Raw genomic sequence first — 27224 nt, 5'->3', positions numbered from 1 at the left:
CACCCATGTTGTTGCAAACACAGCAGCATCTCCTTTTGTAAGGCTGAATGATATTCCATTGTACATATATACTGCAAATTATTTATCTGTTCATCTATTGATGGGCACTTAGGTTGTTTCTCTGTCTTGGCTATTGTGAATAATGCTGCAATGAGCATGAGAATGCAGATATCTCTATGAAGTGCTGATTTCATTTCCTTTGGGATACTCAGCAGAGAGATTGCTGGGTCATATGGTAGTTCTGTTTTTAGAGGAACTGCCATACTGTTTTCCATAATGGCTGTACCAACTTAAATTTCCACCAAGAGTGTGTGAGAATTCCCTTTTTGTGTGAGAAAATATTACCATCTCCTCATTTTTAGCAGGCACCTATATATACTGATGACTTCCAAATTGAGTATCTTTCTTACAGACCTCGCTCCTTCATAGGTGGTGTTGTATACTTTACATTGCATCCAATCATGTAGGACATAATGACCAGTTGTCCTGCTGTTAATAAAGCTTTAAAGTTAATAAAGCTAAGTTTGAGCAGTGGATTCAGAAGTGACAGCCTGCTATATCCGTTGTAAAGTTCCAATCAAACCTTTTAAAAAAGTTCATTCACTGATGATCTCTGCCTTACTTACTTATTTGAGTAGAAGTTTTTAAATGGTGCTTTCCAAATTCTGTCATTCTTTCTGTACTATTAGCTGTAATTCTTCCAAAAAGAAGAAATTTCCCTTATCTATTAGGGTTATTGATTTTCTCTTTAACAAGAAAGAGGATAAATGTTCATATATTTCCCTTTTGTTGCCAATTTTCAAAATAAGGGTTTACCCAACTCCACTTACGACACGAGAGGTTTTGCTTTTATTCTTGCATGTCTCTTTTTGTATTGTTATGACCTTATGGATTTTATATATTATGTATTTCAATTAACTGCAGTCATTAGTCTTTTTGATGCTAAAACTAATCTATCTATGACCAATGAAGAGACTCCTTTGGGTTACCTCCTCTGTTCCATGATATGATTCTATTTGTCTTTGATTATTTGCTTTCTGGCATAACAAGATGTCCAGGCTCATGGTATATATATTTTCTGTTCCAGTCCTGGAATCAGCCTTCCCTTCAAGGCTGCCTCTTTTCTTTTATTGAGGAAGAGTTCTTAGAGATCACAGTCAGGGTGCTAGGAGTGATTATTGCTAATGGGTTATCATTGCTTCTAGGCCTTTTAAATAGACAGAGCTAGGAAATATCTCTATTGGAAATAGAAAGCATCATGAATTTGTACAGATATTTTCAAATCAGCTTAATAACATGGTTTTTAAAAAACTTCTTTAATATTTTAAACAAGCATCAGAACCAGGCATGGTATAGTCATTCTTCATGTCTGATTCTCTTGGTTTTGCATCCCATATCAGTTGTCATTGTCCCTACATAGCCTTCCTCCCCAAACAGATTCTTTTAAATTTATTTTCATTAGTTCCTAAAATGAATAAAACTTACTTTACAATACACGTGCGATTATGTGCAGAGATTGGTTCCTAGTGATTTTGTATAGTATTTATCCCTTAGCAAATGTAGTTTAAGAACATGTTAATCTGATTTCCAATCACGTGATCAGGTGGGTGGATAGTATCAGTGCCATATGCAATGGTCATGTCCCAGGCATCAATAATGCCCACGTTGAGGTCTTTGAAAATATCTTTCATGATAAGATAATGAATATAACCATGGAAGTCTCCAAACCTCTCTGTCTCTATGTGCATCTCCCTGATATTTTCCGTCTTAATAATCACTTTAGTGGTTGGGCTTCTTAGGAACAGTCTTTCAATAGCCTTTCGGACACCGATGGCCCTGCGAATAAAAATGTCAATGGGAAATGGTCTAAAGTGCTGGCCAAAGGTGATGACGATGGCTGTGTTTTTGTCACCTGATAGCCGGTCAATTTCCCGAGGGATATAATCATGATCTATCAGAGAGTAGAGCTGGAAAGTGACGAAGGGATAGCTATGTTTTTTCCATTGAATCTGAGTGTGTCTTTCTGCATCCAGAAGCAAATGTTTCTTAAAAATTCCAGTTTCATGAAGATCAAAAAACTTTAGTGCTGATAAAAAAATAAATAGATGTTTTAAATAGAAGATAATGGTTAATATTCATGAAAAAGAATGTCCTATCATTTAAAATACCCACCTCATCTAGATAATTGCTCACTGGAGCCTTTCTACTCTCTAGGGTACAGTACCCCCAGTTCATACATGTAAAATGTCAATCAAAAATGTAAAGTTTTCACTGGAATTTTAAAAGAGGACCAACATTTCTTATGAAAGAAGGAATAAAATACATTTTAAATTTAAAGGTTCAAATCCAGAAAGCTAAATGAAGTAAAAAACAAAATAGCTCAAATGAGAGAATAGAGACCTCATTAAAAGTACTTTAAAACCAGCCTGAATTTCTAAGAGAATATAAAGTAAGTACCTACTTTTTACGACTTTGGGTAAATAGTAGATCCACTGACGTAGCGTAGAGTCTCCCAGGAGGTAAATGAGTTTGCCTTTCAAACAGCCATTTATCTTAATTGTGTCTAACTGAACCTGGTTGCAAAATGTTGTTATCCATTTTCGTTGTAAAGTATAACCGCCAGGGACAGGAGGCTTCATTCCAACTTGGCATTTCTCTTCTATTTTTTCACTCTCTGGTAACAAAGACACTTGTAAATGATTTTATTGGCATAAGTTAGACATCTAGCCTTCTTTCCTGGTGCTTCATTTTCTTGCTGTCTTTCCCCCTTCCTGTAATGCCTATTTCCCCTTTCTAGTCCTATTCTTTGATCGTTAGCTTTGCTTCAGGCACTTCTGCTTATTCCTTTAAGAGATTTTCAGTCATCTTGCCTCCTGTCTAATTCCTTTTCTCCTAAATTTGGTCATTAGCTAAATCTCGACGTTCTATCCTTTTTTCCTGATTCTGTGTTGACTTCTGTCTTTGTCTCTTACCGAAATGATGTTAGTGGTCTGCCAGTTGGTGCTGTTGTATAAAATTATTTACCTTTGTTTCATTAATGAAGGAATGAATAATCTTAATTTTTCCATGTTCAAAAAATGGCTTGAAATATGTACATTAAAAATAAAAACCTCAAATAGTATAATAGTCACCTAGCTTGACAATTTTTTTTAAAACCGACTTTGCTAAAAGCAGCATGCAACATCCAATACAAACCAATATTCTGAGATATTCCAGGAAGTTTCACTAGAGTTTCAGGCTCTGTTTGCACATGGTCTGCCTTCTATTACAGGTAGGTAGCAGTGCAACAAATGTCTTGTTATGGCATAAAAAAGGGCATCCAATTTCTCCTGTCACGTTTCCTTGCCACTCTCTATGCTGCCATCCCATCACTGAGCCAATACCTTGTATTTTAGGATTTGTTATATCAGGACTTCTGTACTGATACTATGTTCTGTATGAGATAGGAAACCAGTTTCAATGCTGTAAGAAAGGCCAAGATAATAATGACTTAAAAATAAAAGATTATTTCTGTCTCACATAACAGGCCTGGAGTGAGAAAGCCACGGCTAACATGCCATTGCATGGTGTCAGGGACTCTTGTTCCTTCTATGTTGTGGCTATGACATTCTTACCATGTGGCTTTAATCTCATGGTCTAACTTGCCCCTTGCCGTTCTCACATTATATCTAAAGTTTGGCTAGTAGTAAGGGAAGAAATGGATAGGGAGGGCCAGTTGTTTTGCTTTTAAAGCATGACCTAGAAGTTTCCCACTCACACTCCTGGAAAAAACTTAGTCATGGCCACAACTAGATATAAGAAAGGATGGCCATGGGTCTAGCCACAAACTAGTTTCTATTACTAAAGAAGGAGGAGGCAGTGAATATTGGGGAACCATCAGCAGTTTCTGTTTTACCCTCCTTGCTTAGTTCCTCAGAGACCTTGCAGTCTCTGGCTGCCTATGTCCACAGAATAGTGCATCATTACATGGTTGTATTGTATTTGTAACCTATGGACAAAGTGGCAAAACGGTGCTGGTGGCAGAATTGGAAAGTGCACCTGGAATAGCTCTTAAGTCCTGGTGATGTGGCTTACTAAAGGGAGTTTGTATAATCCTATAATTATGTTGGAATTACAGTGTGATATTGATGGGTTTCTATGAGGCTTGATAGCATTGCACCCTAGATGATTGAATACCATGACCCTGGAAACTTGAGATTCATAGTTATTAAGTATTCTGTATCCTAATAATGTACTGGCACACTTTGCTGAGAACATGGCCTGTAAGTGTATTGTTGTAAACCCTATGTTGTGTAATCTTTGTGTGTCAGGTATTCATTTTGCCACGTCTCAAACATAACAAATTTGCTTATGATTACTCCTACATGTTTATTTTACTTAATAATTTTAGAATAGGCTTGAGCATTTTGAACAGTATGTGGGTAATAATATCAGGATTCTGTATATCAGGGAAAAGCAATTCCATTTTAGATGCTAATCTGCTATGTTGGCTCCTGATTAACCCCAGTTTATCTATTGTTTCTTGTATAACAGCAGATACTTATGGTAAATCTTGCCCTTAGGTCAATCAGCCTTGGTGGTATTGTATTTCAATTGTCCTGTACATCCCATCTGAACCACCCTTCCCTTATGCTCTGTAAGCCCTGGGTCTGGGGGTAATGGTGTGGAGATCCACCATCTTGTCTCAACAATGGAGACATGAACATGGCTTCTGCTTGTAAGTCTCCACTAAATATTTCTTTCTGAGAAACTGGATGTGTATGTGTCAGATTCTTCTCTGGCCTCTCAGCTTCCTCAAACTTTGGGAGTAGGTTTGCATAGACCTGCCCACTGAGAAATAGATTCCATTATATTTTTGATTAGATAGGGAGACTAGTAGTCCCCCAAAGATATCCACATCCTAATTCTTAAAACCTGTGAATATGTTGAAGCAGAAGATAGGAAAAGAAAAACAAGTTTTCCTGTACTAGGCTGACCCCACTCTAAGACCCAGGGAAGGACAGGGCTCTGTCAAGGCTTTGGTAGCATTGTCTGCAGAGCTGGGTCCCAGAAGGGATGGGCTCCAGAGTCTCTCCCTCCCCTCCTGAAGCAAGGTTGGGAAAAACAAGTTTTTCTCATTCAGCTTCCCCCTTCCCTCCTTACTATTCTCAGAATTATCTTTGCAAGTTTTGTAAGTTCCTGTTTTTCCCTTCTGTGCAGCACAGCAAAGGTCACAACATATGCCCGAGTTGCCACACCTGGCTTGAGTTATAAAACCTGTCACTGTTTGATAAACTGCCTTTCTTCTGCTTCTGTAAGCTTGCTTGCCCACCCTGTAGATTTTGCACCGTTTAGTGAAGTGTATATTCAAACTAGCCAATACCCTTTCAGGTACATGTATAAGAGTCAAGCCCTGTCTTTGTTTGGGGCTCAGCCTTTGGAAGTTAATCCGCTGGGCAGGTAGCTACCTAAATAAAATCCTCATGTTCCATCCATTGGTCTCTCCTGTCCCTTAATTCCCACAACAATGTTGCCTTTTCCAGATATGACTAGGGTATGGCCTTTGAGATGGAGAGACTGTCCTGGATTACATGAGTAGGCCCAATCTAATGTCACTGGTCCTCAAAAGTGGAAGAGGGAGGCAGAAGAGTGGGTCAAAGATGTGACAGGAAAACTTGACCCTTGGCTGTGGCTTTGAAGATAGAGGAAAAGGGCTACAAGGAATGTGGGCAGCCTTAAAAACCTGGAATAAGCAAAGGAACAGATTCTCCCCTAGAGCCTCCAGGAAGGAACATGCTCCTGCTCTACCTTGGGATTAGCTCAATGAGACCAGCATTGGACATCTGGACTACAGACTATAAGATGATATATTTTTGTTTTTTAAAGCCACTTTATTATAGCAGCAATAAGAAAATGATACATAGACAACTGACATTCTTTTAAATATAAAGTCATCCCATCTAGAGACAGTGTTTTTTCCTTCTATTTATATGAATTTTATTTTATATTCCTTAGTGACATTTTAAATTGCCTTTCTGCAGATCATGCATTTTGTTAAATTGTGAATTTGCATTTTAAAGCACAAAGTGGATCATACCACTGTCTTCCTCAGTTGGTTTCTGTGGCTTTCAAGTCTACTGAATAATCACTGAAATCCTCAGCATGGCACTTGAGAACCTTCATGATTAGGTTCTTCCTCTCTTTCTAGGCTTATCCTCTGCTACATTCCACAATATGCTCACCCCATTGGCCTATTGAACAAGTCCATGATGACTTTGCTCATGACTGGAATTATCAGATAAAAAGAGTTAGATAAAAAATACAGGACACCATATTAAATTTGTATTACTTCTAACAAGGAATAATTTTTTAGTGTAAGTATGGCCCATGCAATATTTTCCCCTTTTCTCAATGTATATATGACAGGCAATTAGAAATTACTCATATTCATTTGATTCCCTGTATTATTATTTGCTTAAATCCAGCAACACTACCCATGATCTTTATGAGGTTTCTCTTCTTCATTCTGTGACTACACATATCCTTCAGGACTCAGTCAAATACCAACTTTAACATAAGCTCTTTTGCCTCTTTACTGTCTACATAGAGTTTGTAGGTTGAATGTCTTTCACATTGCAAGCTGAGCATTTATTTTTCTCCATTTGTCCATAATGCCTGATATCTATTCAGTGCTCAGTAAATGTTTGCTGATCCTTTTGTAGTACAGAAGCATGATGATTGGGTTTTCATGCTCATGTGTGAGATGTGCCTCCTTTAAACCTTGTTATGACATCAGCACATTACTCGTATGATGTGAGGAAAAATAAGTAAACATTTGCAGAATAAATTAATAAATGGCGGCAATAAATTATTATGAGTTGAAGTAAGTATCATGATGGATGTTATCGGTAAACTAAGATAGACTTTATAAAAAGTTGTTTTAAAGCTAAGGTAGTATAAGTATTCTTTCACAAGTAACATGGCTTTGTGTTTGTCTTTAAAACATAATCAGATGAAAGCTCCATATAAAATTGGTAATTGCATCAACCAAATGTTAGGGGGTTATGCCAACAGAGGGTTAGGAAACCAAAACCGAAAGTGTTCCTACTCTGAAGCTGTAGATATCCATCCTTCAAAGACATGTGCACAGTGCCTTAGACTCTAGGAGATGAACTCTCAGGTTTAAACACGAATGTAGGATACTAATACTTTCTCCTTTTGGATATGTCAAGATGTAATCTCCTATAAAAATTTTGAAATCATTTCCTTGAGTTAATTTCTCCCTTGAAAGTCCAGCATGATTGACATCATAGACATCTGCTAGGAATTGTGCTCCAGGAGAACTACAATTACTTAGGTTAATGCTGATAAAGTTTCCTCTGAGCATCACCTAACTCAGGACGGAGCCAACTTACTGTTACAATTAGTGACATCAATCTGTTTATGATCCTTCATCATTTCAACTCCCACTTTGGACCTTCAAAAAAAAAATAGAACAATAAATTAGCCTGCTCTCTGCCCACATAACACAGGTGAATCATCTGCTTGTGAGTGAAGGAAAATTTTTAATTTTCTATAACTGGAAGCTATTATTATTGTCGTAAATTTTAGATATATTGGGTATTGTAAATGAGTGAGGATTTTCGAAGACTTTCTACCCTGCTGAGAACACCTGAAGTCCAAAGCAGCTCTACCGATCTACCACATGTAATCAGTGTGTCCTGGAATTTTAGATTCAAAATATTTATCAAATTTACAAGTTCTCTCTTTCTGCTTCCACATCTCCTATTCAAGTTTGCAGAATAGTTTCCTTGGATTACTGTGAGCCTCTAATTGGTCTTGCAAGTCTCAGTTTTATCCCACCAAAATTTTTCAATCCTACTGCCAGAGCACCCTTTCTCATTGCAAATCCAACTGCACTACTGCTTACATCCCTTTATTGTCTCCCCATCATGTACCCAAGGAATCCAGCCTTTTTGGATGGCAGGTAGACCTTTTATCAGAGGGCCTCTGCTTTATTTTAATCCACATTTCCTGCTATGATTACCTTTGACTTTTCTGACAAACTTGCTTTCTGAAGATCATAAGCTTTATGAAGGAAGGTAATGTGTGTGTCTGGTCCACTGCTGTATCCTTAATATCTATCAAAGTGACTGGCAGAAAGTAGTGTTGAATCTGATGTGTAATAAATGTACCTTACATTTCTTTCTTCCAACTGATGAAAGATGACTCTTCCTGCTTGAAAGCTCTTACTCACACTTTGTTTCAAACCTCTCTATATGGCCATGTAAGTGGAGAAAGGAAGAAAGGGATTAAGGGGAGAATGGGGAACCAGGTGCCAAATATAACAGATATAAGTGGTACGTGATTCCCTGCTATGGATGCCTCTCCAGGTGCCATCCTGAGAAGAGAAAGGATCAGCATGTTTTCATCCTTACTAGGATTTAGGCATAAGGATGGTTGATGGGTAGGAAGAGATTTGATGAGATGTACCATCAGAGATAAAAGGGAGGGAACAGAAACTTAACTGTGCTTTTACTTTTCAGAAGGGAGCCAGGGACTATAGATCAGGAGCCAAAACTTGGATAATGAGGTAAGATTCTGGAATACATGTTATTTTGTTATGTTTGGTGCCTACTCTTAGCATATTTTTTTTGAAAGCTTATGGAAAAAAGACTCTAAACTTGACTTTGAAAACTGCTAGAAAGGGATTGCTGTGAACCTAGCATTCTACTCTATCGCCAAGCTGAGGAAAAATAAATCTTCATGGGGGAAATAAAAGGGTACTGGCAGAATTGAAAGAGAAAAGGAAATGGACTCACCCTCTGAGACTTATGGAAAGTTAGCAAATGAGCAAAAGTCTCTGGAACTGATAGATGTCTTAGGCCTTGGCTCACAGTTCTGGGATTTGTGATAACAGATAGTTACCCTTTGCAAATCCTCAAAGTGGCCCATGAAGTGACCCTGATGGTTTATTCTAATCAACAAAGTGGTTTTCAGGTTAGTGGATAACAGGGAAACCAGGAAGTGAGCCTCTGTGAGTTGGAGGAGAAAAGCATGGCATTGCCACAGCCATGATTGATAGAGGAAACATGCTTCCACCCTGGTTTGTGGAGGCGTGTTGAACTAGGGGTTTGCAGGAATCACTAGGTCACAACATGAGGAGTAAGAAGGACTCCTCCACCCTGAGAGGTATATACTGAGGAATATCTGATCATGGGATCAACTGGAGAAAACCAGTAGGAATTGGCTTTTTAGAAATATCACTCAGTGTAGAGAATGGATTAGAGAGGGTATGACTGCCGGGAGAGAGACCAGTTGGGAAGCTGGTACGGGTAATCTAGATGAGATGATGATGGTCTGAACTTGAATAGCAGCACTGTGCATGGGGAGAAATGGATCAATGCCAAGATATTTAAGGGGCAAAGTCAACAAAATGCGATATGGGAGGTGAAGGAGCATAGACGTTATCATACACTTATCAAGGAATCCTTTTTTCAGTGGAACATCTATGAACACCTAGAAGAACAGTTATAGCAAAACACATGACTGAATGGGACAATATAGTGAAAATGCAAACTTTGGCCTAGAGTGGTAAGTAGAGGCCCCATGAAGACACCACATGTTTTACCTTGAGTAGAGGAGGCCTCTGAGTCATGCTCATTGTTGCAATGGGCAATGTAGCTCTGACTGGCGCACTTCTCAGGGGACACTTCTCAGTTTACGTGAAAAGTATACTCACCTGTGGAAAAGGCTGTTTTCCTTGTCTGTAAGATAAGATACCTCTCTATTCCGGGTGGTCATGTAGGTCAGAGCCTCACAGGGCATGTGTTGAGGCTTCATACAATAGAAGGCTTCTTGGTCTCTGTCATCCAGATATTCACAGAGTTCAGCACTTGAGTTTAGGGTCAGGCCACATTCAGTGAAGACATGAGAGGTACCATTAACAAATTTGCCTTTGAAAATAATTTTATTATAGCCTTGGTTCCTTGCCCTCCAGAGAGCCGACGCCCCTTCACTGGGGTGGATGAGCAGCAGAGACAGGGAGATCTGGCCCTCCCAGAACAGAGTGAAGCTGACCAGGTAGGTGCCGTTGTTGAAGTCAGTCACCTTTCCTGAAGCACCTGCCATCAGCGCTGGGGAGGACATCCTGGCCCTCAGGAAATCCCCGCCATATTGCTTCCTGCGTCCCAAGTGGTCCCTCACCTGCAGCAGGATGTCCAGCTGGTCTCCCCTGCAGTACATATCTCGAGGGTTGAGGATGGTGGCTGTGCTGTGTGTGGCGCTGGTGGTGGTGTTCACGTGGGTGAAAGGCCTGGGTGGGATCTGCTGATCTAGTTTCTCTATGATTTCCTTTATTCTGAGTTCAGTCTCTGTTAGTGGCTTTAATGGTATCAGTGATGTTTTAGGGAATAAGGACTTTGTGGAGTTGTTCCAGTAATGGACGGAGATGGATAAGTTTAGAGCAGACCAAAGCTGAAATGACAAGGATTGTGATATACTATGAAATTAACCTGTCTAGTCATTTTTACTTATTATGCGTTTGAATATTTGTTTACAGTGAATATTTGTATAATTGAATTAAATTTATTACCAAATTGAATATTTGGTAACAAAGTGGCAGAATAAACCAAAAGAGAAGAGAAATAAGGAAATGAGATATGATGATGATGTAATATTATTATATATTATTATCAATATTATTTAAATTGTGACAATTTTGTATAAAATGTAAACATTTACACTTTTACCTCAATATTTTAGAGAATGTCTGAACAGTTGTAGATATATTCAATCCAAAATATATAGCTTAGAGAATAATTATGAGCAATAAACTGGTGATGATAAGTTTACTCTTTCTTTTCATATATGCCTTACATCCAGTAACATCTGTACCTTTTAGTCATGCTTAGTAGTCTTTTTCTCTCCAACTGTATCATAGTTCAAGCCACCATCATTTATCTCCTGGATTATAGTGGCCACCTCAAGGATGATGACAGTCTTCAGGCTTCAAGGAAGACAGTCCTGCTTTCTCTCCATTTAATTTCCTCTTCTGTAGCTAAACCAGTCGTTTTTAAAGCAAAACTCTATTTGTGTCATCTCCCTACTTAACCCCCTTCAATGGCTTCTTGAAATTCTTGGGTAAAAGTCCATTTGTAATATGGCTTTTTCTGTGGCCTATTTTTAACTCTAGTTCTTGCTACTCTCTTCCTTGCTTTTGATGTCTTGATAAGACTTCTTTTATTTTTAGGAGCTGACCTTCCTGTCTTTCAGCTCTTGCTCTTTACTAATACTTTCTCCACTTCCTGGATTGCTGAGTATCCCCCAAATTCCCCCAAACCACCTAAACCTCTCTTAACTTCTACCTTAGAAATCACTACAACCTCAGAGGTCACTTACGCTTTTGGCACTATACGGTGTTTTATAAGCACTCAAATTCAGTGATTTTCCAATCTTGCTGGTAGTCAGATACACCTGACAAGTTTTTTTAAAAATATGCACTCTTAGGCTTCAGTCTAGATCAACTGAGTCATAATCACTACATTATGTTGTCCAGGAGTATGTTTGCCAAAAGCCTCAAAAGCAATCTTAGGATCAGATAGATTTGAGAAGAATGATTATAGACCAGTAGTTGTCAACCCCTCTCACACTTTAGAACACATATAAAGTTTTGAAAAAAATTCAGGCCTGGCTGCACTGCACCCCAGCATCAGGCAATAAAACCCTTGTGATTGGTAACAAAGTGGCAGAGTAAGCCAAAGGAGAGGAGAAACAAGACAATGAGATATCATTTAAAAAAGATGAACAGAACCCAAGTTGAAGTTTTGAAAAAACCTTAGCAAAGCCAAGAGACAAATCATTGGCAATGACAACCAAGAAATAGAGAGGCAAATAAATGAAATTCCCCCAAAAGAACCTTTTGGTTCTCTGGAAAATATATATCTGGAAAATATAAAAAACTTACATTATAAAATGGATAAAAATACAATATAAAAATAGAATAGAAAATAATCATGTAATATATAACAGTAAGAATAAGAATATAATCATCATGATGATAAACCTTTTTCTATTTTTCCCACCTCCACAAGTCACAGGCTGAGATGCTTTTATTGGTGAGTACAGACATCCCTAACTTATATAACAAGGAAAAACCAATTAATTTTATGAGAAGGGTATATATTTTATACTAAAACTAGGTAAGTATGATACAAGAAAAGTACAGGCCCATTTTATTCATGGAGATGACTTTTAAATTCTTTCTCTCTGTGTGTATGTGCATATATGCATATACATGTAAAAGTATATAGGTAGATTAGATAAATATATACAGGTGTGTGTGCATTTGTCATGGTTGATTATGGGTGAATTCAGGGTTGTAAAAATGGTTCTAGAGTGAAAAATCTTGTAGTATAATTTATATATTAATGGGTTAAAGACAAAATCTCATGATTTTCACTGCTCTCAGACTTATCTGATTGGATTGCAGTTGCAATAAAAGGATTTCATGTATTTCAACATTTACTTAGCATTACAATTCAGTAATAGGAAACCTTAAACATTTCAAAAGTCAAGGGGACAAGGATGTTAGCCACCATTAACTGAATTAATGTTCAACATAATGTTAGTAGTCCTGAACAATAAAATAAAACAAACAAACAAAAACCCAAGGTATGAGAATGATGGGGGAGAAACAGACATTTTTTCCCCTTCTTTTCTTTATTTTTTATAGGTGTTGTGACTGTCTACAAAGAAACCAGAGTTAGCAAATTATTAGTATTAAGATAGCAAGGAACCAAATACAAAACAAACTCACAAACTCAAAAGCATTTAAATTATAGAAAATACAATTGAGACCGGTGGAGCCAAGATGGCCAAATAGGAACAGCTCCAGTCTATAGTTCCCAGTGTGAGTGACGCAGAAGACGGGTGATTTCTGCATTTACAACTGAGGTACTGTGTTCGTCTCACAGGGGAGTGCCGGACAGTGGGTGCAGGACAGTGGGTGCAGCGCACCATGCGTGAGCCAAAGCAGAGCAAGGCATCGCCTCACCCAGGAAGTGCAAGGGGTGAGGGAATTTCCTTTCCTAGTCAGAGAAAGCGGTGTCAGACGGCATCTGGAAAATCAGGTCACTCACACCCTAATACTGCACTTTTCCAACGGGCTTCACAAACAGCACACCAGGAGATTATATCCGGCACCTGGCTCGGAGGATCCTATGCCCACGGACCGTCACTCATTGCTAGCACAGCAGTCTGAGATCAAACTGCAAGGCAGCAGCGAGGCTGGGGGAGGGGTGCCTGCCATTGCTCAGGCTTGAGTAGGTAAACAAAGCGGCTGGGAAGCTCGAACTGGGTGGAGCCCACCACAGCTCAAGCAGGCCTGCCTGCCTCTCTAGGCTCCACCTCTGGGGGCAGGGCACAGACAAACAAAAGACAGCAATAACCTCTGCAGACTTAAATGTCCCTGTCTGACAGCTTTGAAGACAGTAGTGGTTCTCCCAGCATGCAGCTTGAGATCTGAGAATGGGCAGACTGCCTCCTCAAGTGGGTCCCTGACCCCCAAGTAGCCTAACTGGGAGGCAGCCCCCAGTAGAGGCGGACTGACACCTCACAGGGCCGGGTACTCCTCTGAGACAAAACTTCCAGAGGAACGATCAGGCAGCAGCTTTGCGGTTCACCAATATCCGCCGTTCTGCAGCCACTGCTGCTGATACCCAGGCAAACAGCGTCTGGAGTTGACCTCCAGTAAACTCCAACAGACCTGCAGCTGAGGGTCCTGACTGTTAGAAGGAAAACTAACAAACAGAAAGGACATCCATACCCAAAACCTATCTGTACATCACCATCATCGAAGACCAAAGGTAGATAAAACCACAAAGATGGGGAAAAAACAGAGCAGAAAAACCGGAAACTCTAAAAATCAGAGCACCTCTCCTCCTCCAAAGGAACGCGGCTCCTCACCAGCAATGGAACAAAGCTAGATGGAGAATGACTTTGACGAGTTGAGAGAGGAAGGCTTGAGAAGTTCAAACTACTCTGAGCTAAAGGAGGAAGTTCGAACCAATGGCAAAGAAGTTAAAAACTGAAAAAAAATTAGACGAATGGATAACTAGAATAATCAATGCAGAGAAGTCCTTAAAGGACCTGATGGAGCTGAAAACCACAGCACGAGAGCTGTGTGACGAATGTACAAGCCTCAGTAACCAATGCGATCAACTGGAAGAAAGGGTATCAGCGATGGAAGATGAAACAAATGAAATGAAGCATGAAGAGAAGTTTAGAGAAAAAAGAATAAAAAGAAACGAACAAAACCTCCGAGAAATATGGGACTATGTGAAAAGACCAAATCTACGTCTAATTGTTGTACCTGAAAGTGATGGGGAGAATGGAACCAAGTTGGAAAACACTCTGCAAAATATTATCCAGGAGAACTTCCCCAATCTAGCAAGGCAGGCCAACATTCAAATTCAGGAAATACAGAGAATGCCACAAAGATAAGCCTCGAGAAGAGCAACTCCAAGACACATAATTATCAGATTCACCAAAGTTGAAATGAAGGAAAAAATGTTAACGGCAGCCAGAGAGAAAGGCCGGGTTACCCACAAAGGGAAGCCCATCAAACTAACAGCAGATGTCTCAGCAGAAACTCTACAAGCCAGAAGAGAGTGGGGGCCAATATTCAACATTCTTAAAGAAAAGAATTTTCAACCCAGAATTTCATATCCAGCCAAACTCAGCTTCATAAGTGAAGGAGAAATAAAATACTTTACAGACAAGCAAATGCTGAGAGATTTTGTCACTACCAGGCCTGCCCTAAAAGAGCTCCTGAAGGAAACACTAAACATGGAAAGGAACAACCGGTACCAGCCCCTGCAAAAACATGCCAAATCGTAAAGACCATCGAGGCTAGGAAGAAACTGCATCAACTAACGAGCAAAATAACCAGCTAACATCATAATGACAGGATCAAATTCACACATAACAATACTAACCTTAAATGTAAATGGGCTAAATGCTCCAATTAAAAGGCACAGACTGGCAAACTGGAAAAAGAGTCAAGACCCATCAGTGTGCTGTATTCAGGAAACCCATCTCACGTGCAGAGACACACATAGGCTCAAAATAAAGGGATGGAGGAAGATCACCAAGCAAATGGAAAACAAAAAAAGGCAGCAGTTGCAGTCGTAGTCTCGGATAAAACAAACTTTAAATCAACAAAGATGAAAAGAGACAAAGAAGGCCATTACATAATGGTAAAGGGATCAATTCAACAAGAAGAGCTAACTATCCTAAATATATATGCACCCAATACAGGAGCACCCAGATTCATAAAGCAAGTCCTTAGTGACCTACAAAGAGACTTAGACTCCCACACAATAATAATGGGAGACTTTAACACCCCACTGTCAACATTAGACAGATCAACAAGACAGAAAGTTAATAAGGATATCCAGGAATTGAACTCAGCTCTGCACCAAGCAGACCTAATAGACATCTACGGAATTCTCCACCCCAAATCAGCAGAATATACATTCTTTTCAGCACCACACCACACCTATTCCAAAACTGACCACATAGTTGGAAGTAAAGCACTCCTCAGCAAATGTAAAAGAACAGAAATTATAACAAACTGTCTCTCAGACCACAGTGCAATCAAACTAGAACTCAGGATTAAGAAACTCACTCAAAACCGCTCAACTACATGGAAACTGAACAACCTGCTCCTGAATGACTACTGGGTACATAACGAAATGAAGGCAGAAATAAAGATGTTCTTTGAAACCAACGAGAACAAAGACACAACGTACCAGAATCTCTGGGACACATTCATAGCAGTGTGTAGAGGGAAATTTATAGCACTAAATGCCCACAAGAGAAACCAAGAAAGATCTAAAATTGACACCCTAACATCAGAATTAAAAGAACTAGAAAAGCAAGAGCAAACACATTCAAAAGCTAGCAGAAGGCAAGAAATAACTAAGATCAAAGCAGAACTGAAGGAAATAGAGACACAAAAATCCCTTCAAAAAATCAATGAATCCAGGAGCTGGTTTTTTGAAAAGATCAACAAAATTGATAGACCACTAGCAAGATTAATAAAGAAGAAAAGAGAGAAGAATCAAATAGATGCAATAAAATATGAAAAAGGGGATATCACCACCGATCCCACAGAAATACAAACTACCATCAGAGAATACCATAAACACCTCTATGCAAATAAACTAGAAAATCTAGAAGAAATGGATAAAGTCCTTGACACATACACTCTCCCAAGACTAAACCAGGAAGAAGCTGAATCTCTGAATAGACCAATAACAGGCTCTGAAATTGAGGCAATAATTAATAGATTACCAACCCAAAAAAGTCCAGGACCAGATGGATTCACAGCCGAATTCTACCGGAGGTACAAGGAGGAACTGGTACCATTCCTTCTGAAACTATTCCAATCAGTAGAAAAAGGGAATCCTCCCTAACTCATTTTATGAGGCCAGCATCATCCTAATACCAAAGCCTGGCAGAGACACAACAAAAAAAGAATTTTAGACCAATATGCTTGATGAACATTGATGCAAAAATCCTCAATAAAATACTGGCAAACCGAATCCAGCAACACATCAAAAAGCTTATCCACCATGATCAAGTGGGCTTCATCCCTGGGATGCAAGGCTGGTTCAACATATGAAAATCAATAAATTAATCCAGCATATAAACAGAACCAAAGACAGAAACCACATGATTATCTCAATAGATGCAGAAAAAGCCTTTGACAAAATTCAACAACCCTTCATGCTAAAAACTCTCAATAAATTAGGTATTGATGGGATGTATCTCAAAATAATAAGAGCTATCTATGACAAACCCACAGCCAATATCATACCGAATGGGCAAAAACTGGAAGCATTCCCTTTGAAAACTGGCACAGAACAGGGATGCCCTCTCTCACCACTCCTATTCAACATAGTGTTGGAATTTCTGGCCAGGGCAATCAGGCAGGAGAAGGGAATAAAGGGCATTCAATTAGGAAAAGAGGAAGTCAAATTGTCCCTGTTTGCAGATGACATGATTGTATATCTAGAAAACCCCATTGTCTCAGCCCAAAATCTCCTTAAGCTGATAAGCAACTTCAGCAAAGTCTCAGGATACAAAATCAATGTGCAAAAATCACAAGCATTCTTATACAACAATAACAGACAGAGAGCCAAATCATGAGTGAACACCCATTCACAATTGCTTCAAAGAGAATAAAATACCTAGGAATCCAACTTACAAGGGACGTGAAGGACCTCTTCAAGGAGAACTACAAACCACTGCTCAATGAAATAAAAGAGGACACAATCAAATGGAAGAACATTCCATGCTCATGGGTAGGAAGAATCAATATCGTGAAAATGGCCATACTGCCCAAGGTAATTTATAGATTCATTGCCATCCCATGAAGCTACCGATGACTTTCTTCACAGATTTGGAAAAAACTACTTTAAAGTTCATATGGAACCAAAAAAGAGCCCTCATCACCAAGTCAAAAGTCATTGTCTTCTCAAAAGAAGACATTTATGCAGTCAAAAAACACATGAAAAATGCTCATCATCACTGGCCATCAGAGAAATGCAAATCAAAACCACAATGAGATACCATCTCACATCAGTTAGAATGGCGATCATTAAAAAGTCAAGAAACAACAGGTGCTGGAGAGGATGTGGAGAAATAGGAACATTTTTACACTGTTGGTGGGACTGTAAACTAGTTCAACCATTGTGGAAGTCGGTGTGGCAATTCCTCAGGGATCTAGAACTAGAAATACCATTTGACCCAGCCATCCCATTACTGGGTATATACCCAAAGGATTATAAATCATGCTGCTATAAAGACACATGTACACGTATGTTTATTGCGGCACTATTCACAATAGCAAAGACTTGGAACTTACCCAAATGTCCAACAGTAATAGACTGGATTAAGACAATGTGGCACATATACACCATGGAATACTATGCATCCATAAAAAATGATGAGTTCATGTACTTTATAGGGACATGGATGAAGCTGGAAACCATCATTCTCAGCAAACTATCGCAAGAACAAAAAACCAAACACCGCATGTTCTCACTCATAGGTGGGAATTGAACAATGAGAACACATGGACACAGGAAGGGGAACATCACACACCAGGACTGTTGTGGGGTGGGGGTAGGAGGGAGGGATAGTATTAGGAGATATACCTAATGCTAAATGACCAGTTAATGGGTGAAGCACACCAACATGGCACATGTATTCATATGTAACAAACCTGCAGGTTGTGTACATGTACCATAAAACTTAAAGTATAATAGTAATACTAAAAAAAAGAAAATACAATTGAAGAAGCTCTGTCCTTAATGGAGGTATTTTGAAAACTCTTTTAATGATATTTTTTAAAGGTCTGAACGAATGGAAAGATGTAGCACTTTGAAATGTAGTAAGGCTTAATATGATAAAGTTGTTAATTCTCTCTCAAAAAAATTTAAAAATTTTCTGTATTTCTAATTAAATTCTTAAGGTGGGAGATAGAATCTGATTAACTAATTCTAAAATTTTAGGGAATATAATCATCTATAAATAGGAACTATTTAAAAAATACTAGCCCTAGTGTAAATTATTGAAATAAAATAGAATTGTAAAGTGCAATATCAATCAAATAAACCAATCAAAAGAAGTAGATACCTTAGAAGCAGGCTTGAAGTTTATTATAGATTAATGGTAACATCAGAAATCAGAAAATTATATTTAGTAAATTGTATCAAGAAAATGGTTTCACTATATTGAAAAAAACCCAGAGATTCCTGTCACACACTATATACTAAAGGTCCAAATGAATTAAAGACCTAATTACGAATATTGTAACTAAAAGTTCAATGTAAAGAAATTTGTAATTTCCATATGACCTCACATCAGGAAGTATTTCTTAAATAAGATCTCCAAAGTGATTCTCCTGCCTCAGCCTCCTCAATAGCTGGGATTACAGATGCCTGCTATCATGCCCGACTGATTTTTTGTATTTTTAGTAGAGATGGGGTTTCACCATGTTGGCCAGGCTGGCTTCAAACTCCTGACCTCAAGTGATCTGCCTGCCTCGGCCTCCCAAAGTGCTAGGATTACAGGTGTGAGCCACCATGCCCGGCCGATAAATCCAATTTGTTTAGGAGACTGGATAAGTTAAACTTTGTATATTCATAGATTGAAATACATGCAGTTCTCAGACATCATGAACTACATTTACATATAGCAACATGATTAGATTTCAAAAAGCAATTTTGAGTGAAAAAATTAAGAAAGTATGTAAATTAAAATAAATACAAACACTAACTTATAACTATGTATCTTCCTAGTCCACATATTTACATAAATACATGTATTGAATAAGAATTGAAACACTCTGAGAAATAACTAGTATGGAATGGGTGCGTATGGGAAAAGAGGAAGGAGAGTATGGGTGGGAAATAATTTCTTTTACATGTAACAAGAGTTCTGTTTCAATATGACCAAGTAACTTGTGACTCTCTTTCAGATAGCAATGTTCAACTCTGAACGAAATGCCAAAAACAAGTACCTGAAGGCTAAAGACAGTAAACAAAAGCAGGCAAGTTTTGGTGGGAAGATGAAACTTGGAAGAAGGTGCCATGAAGAGGAGGTAAGTTTCCTGTTTTTGATGTGTTAGCCTGAGGACAGTCCACTAACAGAGTAGCTAAAACACAATAGAAAGCCATCATTTTTTTTTTTTTATATTTTTTTGGCTGGAACAACCTGAGAACAGAGTCTGCAGCAACACAGTCACTGGAAGGAGGGGGAAATCCCAGAACAGAGACAGAGAAGGTCATGCCCCAATTTCTGAGTATGAACTTTGCTTAGATCTCTAGCTGACGTCTGAGGCACACCTATGGGGCAGACACAAAGCAATCTGCAGCTAGTCAGAACTCAACTGAGATGTGAGTTACTTATAACCACAGACTGGGTCAGTTTGCAGTTTGAGTTGAACCAAGTTAATCGATTGCCTGCCACAGCAAAAACATTGACACTATTCTGAGGAGTAAAACGGAATCCGTGGTTTCCGCAACATAACAGTCACAATTCAAAATTACTCAGCATAGGAGGAACCAGAAAAAGGCAGTCCTTTGCAAAAGATAAGACAATTAATGGAGGCCAACCCTGAGATAACATAGATGTTGGCCTGATCAGACAAGGACTTTGAAACAGCTATTATAACTATGCTCAATGAGGTAAAAGAAAATATGTTGCAATGAATGGAAAGATAAGAAATCTCAGCAAGGATAGAGAAATATTTAGAAATGTCGATGAAAAGAGTCAAACTCTGTAAAATATTTGAAGAGATTTATTTTGAGCCAAATATGAGCGACCATGGCACATGACACAGCCGTCAAGAGGTCCTGAGAACATGTGCCCAAGTTGGTTGGGGTTCAGCTTGGTTATATACATTTTGGGGAGGCATGAGACATCAATCGAATACATTTGAAAAATGCATTGGTTTGTTCCATAAAGGCAGGACAATTTGAAGTGGGGGGGATGGTGCTTCCAGGCTATAGGTAAATTTAATCATTTTCTGGTTGACAATTGGTTGAGTTTGTATAAACACCTGAGATTAACAGAAGAATTTGAGCAAGATAAAAAATCAGACCTTAGTCCTCAGAACCAAACGAATTTTACAAAAGAACCAAACAATATCTGAGATAAAAATATATCTCTTAATTCACTATGCTAAACTGCCTCCCTGCTTCTCAATGTTTGTCTGTTAGATCAAGTTTATGTTTATCAATTGTGTTTAGACCTTATCTCCATTTACTAAGTTAAGGTCTTTTTGATTTATAAGTTTCTGAAAGAGGCATAATAAAAATTCCCACTATGGCTGTGGCTATATCTATTTTAGCTTGTAATTCTGACTGTTCTCACTTTTATATGTTGAGATTTTTTGCTAGGGCCATTCACATTTATGATTATTATATCTTCTTTGTAAATTGTTCCTTATGTAGCATCTCACTTTATCCTTATTTATGTCTTTTCTTAAATTCTATTTTCTTCACTTTTTAACATCAATATTTTGTCAAAATTTAGTAGAGTAAAATATTTAAGAAAATCAAGGAAAGAAAATATGAGCCAGAAATTTTATAAGAAGACAAACTGACCTTTAATTATAAGAGTCACAGGCAAATTCTAATGAAAACATTAGAATTCAGGAACTATTTTGCCCAGATCGTTCCTAAGGAATCTACTAAACAGCATGAACATTAAACAACCAACATAATTGGAAAATTTGATATGAGGATTTATGGTAAGGATGAATCATATATTTATTTACAGAAATAAGTCTAAATTATGCTTACAAGGAATAGAGAATAGTATGCAATGGCTGTGTGCTCTAACAATGTAGATACAGTACAACTATAAAAAATTGGTGGGGGAGTGGGGAGAGCTATGAAAAGTAGAATTAGCTTGTCGTTTGCCTTATAGTTATTAACTGAAGTAAAAGGACATTACTTCAAATCAGATGTTGAGGAAAAGGGAGAGTTGGGGCAAAAGAGGTTTATGCTTACTTTCAGTATTGCTCATTAGAGGGAAGCAATAGTCATTAACAAAAAGTAAAGAAGGGTTATATAAATGGATTAAAATAAACATAATCATTAGAACAAAAATATAAACTTCACTAAATAACAGTAAAAAATCAAGCAAATAAACTAGACCCTATAAAGATATGAATATACATGATTATAACATAAAACAATATGTCATACTGACACCAAACATATTTACCACATCAATAAATATAAATTAGCTCATCTCACCAATTAAAGTATATTTTCAGGTCAGGTACAGTGGCTTATGCCTATAATCCCAGCACTTTGGGAGGTTGAGGCAGGAAGATCACTTGAGGCCAGGAGTTTGAGACCAGCCTGGGCAATATGGCAAGACCCTGTCTCTACAAAATACATAAAGAACTCACTTTGGGAGGCTGAGGCAGGCGGATCACTTGAGGTCAGGAGTTTGAGACCAGCCTGGCCAACATGGTGAAACTCTGTCTTTACTAAAAATACAAAAATTAGTTGGGCATGGTGGCAGGCAGCTGTAATCCCAGCTACTCGGGAGGCTGAGGCAGGAGAATTGCTTGAACCTGGGAGGCAGAGGTTGCAGTGAGCCAGGATTGCGCCATTGCATTCCATGCACTCCAGCCCGGGCAACAGAGCAAGACTCTAATTATATATAATTGTGTATATTATATATTAGCCAGATGTGGTGGTGTGTGTCTGTAGCCCCAGCCACTCAGGAGGCTGAGGCAGGAAGATGACTTGAGCCCAGGGAGCCATGTTTGTGCCACTGCACTCCAGCCTAGGGTACAGAGTGAGACCCGGTTTCAAAAAAAAAAAATCTTCTCAGATTGGTTAACAAAGCCAAATCCAACACTGTGGCTTACATAAGAGACATACTTACAACACAGATTCAGAAAGATTTTTTAAAAAAGAAGAATGGTACTTAACAGTGAGAGATTAAACACTTCCCCAAGATTGGGACCAGTCAAGAATGTCCTCTTTCACCACTCCTATTCAACAATGTAGTGGAAGTCCTAGCTAGTGCAATAAAACAAGAAGGAAAAATAAGAGACATACATATTGGAAAGGAAAAAGTAAAGCTGTTTTTATTAACAAATTACATGACTCTCTATGTAGAATCTATCCAAAGAATCTGTAGAAAATTCTTGGAACTACTAAGTAAATATAACAAGGTTTCAGGAAACAAGGTCAATATACAAAATTTAATTGTTTTCCTATATACTAGCAGTGAACAATTGGAATTTGAAATTACAAAAAAGAAAACCATTTACAATAGCACCAAAAAAGTGAAGTACTTAAGTATAAATCTAACGGAATATACACAGGATCTGTATATAGAAAGCTATGAAACATTAATGGAAGAAATTTTTAAAAATCTAAATAAATGGAGAGATATTCCGTGTTCATGGATTGGACAGACTAAATATTGTTAAGATGTCAGTTCTTCCCAACTTGATTTATTGATTCAATACCATTTCAATAAAAATCCCAGCAGTTTTTTTGTAGCAATCAACAAACTGACTGAAATTTTATGTGGAAAGTTAAAGGAACCAAAATAACTAACCCAATTCTGAGAAAGAAGAAAAAAATTGGAAGAATCTCATTGTCCCACTTCAAGGCTTACAACAAAGCTGCTGTTATCAAGACAATGCAGTATTGGTGAAGGAATGAACACATTAATCAAGGGAACATAATAGAGAGCCAATAAATAAATATATCAACTGATTTTTGACATAGGCACAAAGGCAGTTTGATGGAAAAATGAGTCTTTTCAACACATAGTGCTGGAACAATTAGACATTCATACATAAAAAAATGAGCCTAGACACAGACCTCACAATTGACAGAAAAGTTAACTCTAAATGGATCACAGACCTAAATATAAAATCTAAAATTTCTGGAAGAAAACACACAGGAAAATCTGTGTGAACTTGAGCTATTGATGAAGTTTTAGAAATAATATAAAAAGCACAATCCATGAAAGAAAAACTGATGTTAGATTTTATTAAAAATTAAAGCTTCTGCCCTGTGAAAGACACTGTTAAGAGGATGCAGAGATAAGCCATAGAGTATGAGAATATATTTTCAAAACACTTCTCTGGTAAAGGACTTCATCTAGAATATACAAAGAACTCTTAAAACTCAATAATAAGAGAAAACAATTTTAAAATGTGCAAAAGATCTGAATGGACACCTCATCAAAGAAGATACACACGTTACAACTAAATATGTAAAAAGGACACTCAATTTTATTTGTCAGGGAAACAAAACAGCAATGAAATACTAATACATATCAATTAGAATGGCTAAAATTAAAAAAAAAAAAAAACCCTGACAATACCAGTTGCTGGTGAGAATGTAGAGCAGTAGGATTCTCACTCATTGCTGGTGGGAATCCAAAATGGCACAGCTACTTTGAAAGACACTTTGATAATATCTTATAAAGCTAAACATAGTCTTACCATTCAATATAGCAGTTTTTCTCCTGTATACATATCCAGTTGATTTGAATGCTTATGTCCACACAAATACCTGCACATGAATGTTTATAGCAGCTTTGATCATAGTTGCCCAAAACTGGAAGTAACCAAGAGATCTTCAGTAGGTGAATATAGATAAACAAATTGTAGTACATTGATACAGTGGGACAATATTTAGCAATAAGAAAAATGAGCTATCAATCTATGCAACAACATAGGTGAATCTTAAATGCCTAATGCTAAGAGAAAGAAGCCCATCTGAAAAGGCTATGCACTGTATGATTGCGTTACTATGACATTCTGGAAAAAGATGGTTCTATACAGATCAAAAACCAATCAATGGTTGCCAGAGATTTGGGGAGGGGAAAGAGTTGAATAGGTGAAGCAGAGGGGGACTTTTTAGGTCAGTGAAATTACTGTGCATGATACTGTTGTGTATACATGAAACTGCAAAAGCTCATTGAATCTTATAGCACAAAGAGTGAATCTTTTTTTTTTTTTTTTTTTTTTTTTTTGAGACAGAGCCTTGCTCTGTCACCAGGCTGGAGGTGCAGTGGCATGATCTCGGCTCACTGTAACCTCTGCCTTCTGGATTCAAGCGATTTTCCTGCCTCAGCCTCCCAAGTAGCTGGGACTACAGGGGCACACCACCACGCCCAGCTAATTTTTGCATTTTTTTAATAGAGATGGAATTTCACCATGTTGGCCAGGATGGTCTCGATAGCTTGACTTTGTGATCCACCCGCCTCGGCCTCACAAAGTGCTGGGATTACAGGCATGAGCCACTGCGCCTGGCTGAGTGAATCTTAATGTATGCAAAATAAAAAAATCAATTAGGATATTGAGGGACTAAAGGGTAGAACACAGTGTTTTAACTGTATTACAAATTTAACTGTATTACAAATGTATGACATAACCTTGCTGGAGAAAAGTGCTGACCTAAGCTGCTTTGGAAATTAATACAGTCTGTAAGGTCACAATTAAAAGAACTAGAAAGCAAGAGCAAACACATTCAAAAGCTAGCAGAAGGCTAGAAATAACTAAAATCAGAGCAGAACTGAAGGAAATAGAGACACAAAAAACCCTTCAAAAAATTAATGAATCAAGGAGCTGGTTTTTTGAAAAGATCAACAAAATTGATAGACCCCTAGCAAGACTAATAAAGAAGAAAAGAGAGAAGAATCAAATAGATGCAATAAAAAATGAAAAAGGGGATATCACCACCGATCCCACAGAAATACAATCTACCATCAGAGAATACTACAAACACCTCTATGCAAATAAACTAGAAAATCTAGAAGAAATGGATAAATTCCTCGACAAATACACCCTCCCAAGACTAAACCAGGAAGAAGTTGAATCTCTGAATAGACCAATAACAGGCTCTGAAATTGTGGCAATAATCAATAGCTTACCAACCAGAAAGAGTCCAGGACCTGATGGATTCACAGCCGAATTCTACCAGAGGTACAAGGAGGAACTGGTACCATTCCTTCTAAAACTATTCCAATCGATAGGAAAAGGGAATCCTCACTAACACATTTTATGAGGCCAGCATCGTCCTGATACCAAAGCCTGGCAGAGACATAACCAAAAAAGAGAATTTCAGACCAATATCCTTGATGAACATTGATGCAAAAATCCTCAATAAAATACTGGCAAACCGAATCCAGCAGCACATCAAAAAGCTTATCCACCATGATCAAGTGGGCTTCATCCCTGGGATGCAAGGCTGGTTCAACATATGCAAATCAATAAATGTAATCCAGCATATAAACAGAACCAAAGACAAAAACCACATGATTATCTCAATAGATGCAGAAAAGGCCTTTGACAAAATTCAACAACCCTTCATGCTAAAAACTCTCAAAATTAGGTATTGATGGGACGTATCTCAAAATAATAAGAGCTATCTATGACAAACCCACAGCCAATATCATACTGAATGGGCAAACACTGGAAGCATTCCCTTTGAAAACTGGCACAAGACAGGGATGCCCTCTCTCACCACTCCTATTCAATATAGTGCTGGAAGCTCTGGCCAGGACAATCAGGCAGGAGAAGAAAATAAAGGGTATTCAATTAGGAAAAGAGGAAGTCAGATTGTCCCTGTTTGCAGATGACATGATTGTATATCTAGAAAACCCCATTGTCTCAGCCCAAAATCTCCTTAAGCTGATTAGCAACTTCAGCAAAGTCTCAGGATACAAAATCAATGTACAAAAATCACAAGCATTCTTGTACACCAATCACAGACAAACAGAGAGCCAAATCATGAGTGAACTCCCATTCACAATTGCTTCAAAGAGAATAAAATACCTAGGAATCCAACTTACAAGGGATGTGAAGGACCTCTTCAAGGAGAACTACAAACCACTGCTCAATGAAATAAAAGAGGATACAAACAAATGGAAGAACATTCCATGCTCATGGGTAGGAAGAATCAATATCGTGAAAATGGCCATACTGCCCAAGGTAATTTATAGATTCAATGCCATCCCCATCAAGCTACCAATGACTTTCTTCACAGATTTGGAAAAAACTACTTTAAAGTTCATATGGAACCAAAAAAGAGCCCGCATCGCCAAGTCAATCCTAAGCCAAAAGAACAAAGCTGGAGGCATCACGCTACCTGACTTCAAACTATACTACAAGGCTACCTAATGCTAAATGACGAGTTAATGGGTGCAGGAAATCAACATGGCACATGGATACATATGTAACAAACCTGCACATTGTGCACATGTACCCTAAAACCTAAAGTATAATAATAATAAAAAAAAAAAACAGCATGGTACTGGTACCACAACAGAGACATAGATCAATGGAACAGAACAGAGCCCTCAGAAATAATGCCGCATATCTACAACTATCTGATCTTTGACAAACCTGACAAAAACAAGCAATGGGGAAAGGATTCCCTATTTAATAAATGGTGCTGGGAAAACTGGCTAGCCATATGTAGAAAGCTGAAACTGGATCCCTTCCTTACACCTTATACAAAAATTAATTCAAGATGGATTAAAGACTTACATGTTAGACCTAAAACCATAAAAACCCTAGAAGAAAACCTAGACAATACCATTCAGGACATAGGCATGGGCAAGGACTTCATGTCTAAAACACCAAAAGCAATGGCAACAAAAGCCAAAATTGACAAATGGGA

General features: G+C 38.1%; 1 protein-coding gene, 1 long non-coding RNA gene and 1 other non-coding gene across 4 annotated transcripts in view; 2 read left to right on the top strand and 1 right to left on the bottom strand.

Annotated features, from left to right (window-relative positions):
• Positions 1-1297: 1297 nt before the first annotated feature.
• The window catches only part of NXPE1 (neurexophilin and PC-esterase domain family member 1), a 40865-nt gene continuing 14938 nt past the window's right edge, over positions 1298-27224 (bottom strand). The window contains exons 3-6 of one of the 2 annotated variants that reach the window (XM_003253172.3): positions 9722-10455; positions 7395-7456; positions 2462-2674; positions 1298-2086 (exon numbers count right to left, since the gene is read on the bottom strand). In XM_003253172.3, the coding sequence (XP_003253220.2) occupies positions 1551-2086; positions 2462-2674; positions 7395-7456; positions 9722-10224 (1314 nt within the window). In that variant the 5' untranslated portion in view covers positions 10225-10455 and the 3' untranslated portion in view covers positions 1298-1550. The remainder of the gene's footprint in view (positions 2087-2461; positions 2675-7394; positions 7457-9721; positions 10456-27224) is intronic. The other variant, XM_030828630.1, reaches the window with a different exon arrangement.
• LOC115830563 lies at positions 6690-6793 on the top strand. Its single transcript, XR_004026111.1, has one exon. It is a non-coding gene; the product is annotated as a small nucleolar RNA U13 (small nucleolar RNA).
• On the top strand, positions 8522-10060 carry LOC115838544. The gene is made up of 3 exons (XR_004033550.1): positions 8522-8572; positions 9481-9573; positions 9980-10060. It is a non-coding gene; the product is annotated as an uncharacterized LOC115838544 (long non-coding RNA).

Source organism: Nomascus leucogenys, chromosome 15, assembly GCF_006542625.1.
Source record: "Nomascus leucogenys isolate Asia chromosome 15, Asia_NLE_v1, whole genome shotgun sequence".
In the NCBI taxonomy this organism is placed as follows: Eukaryota; Metazoa; Chordata; class Mammalia; order Primates; family Hylobatidae; genus Nomascus; species Nomascus leucogenys.
This window is presented reverse-complemented; position numbering and strand designations above follow the sequence as displayed.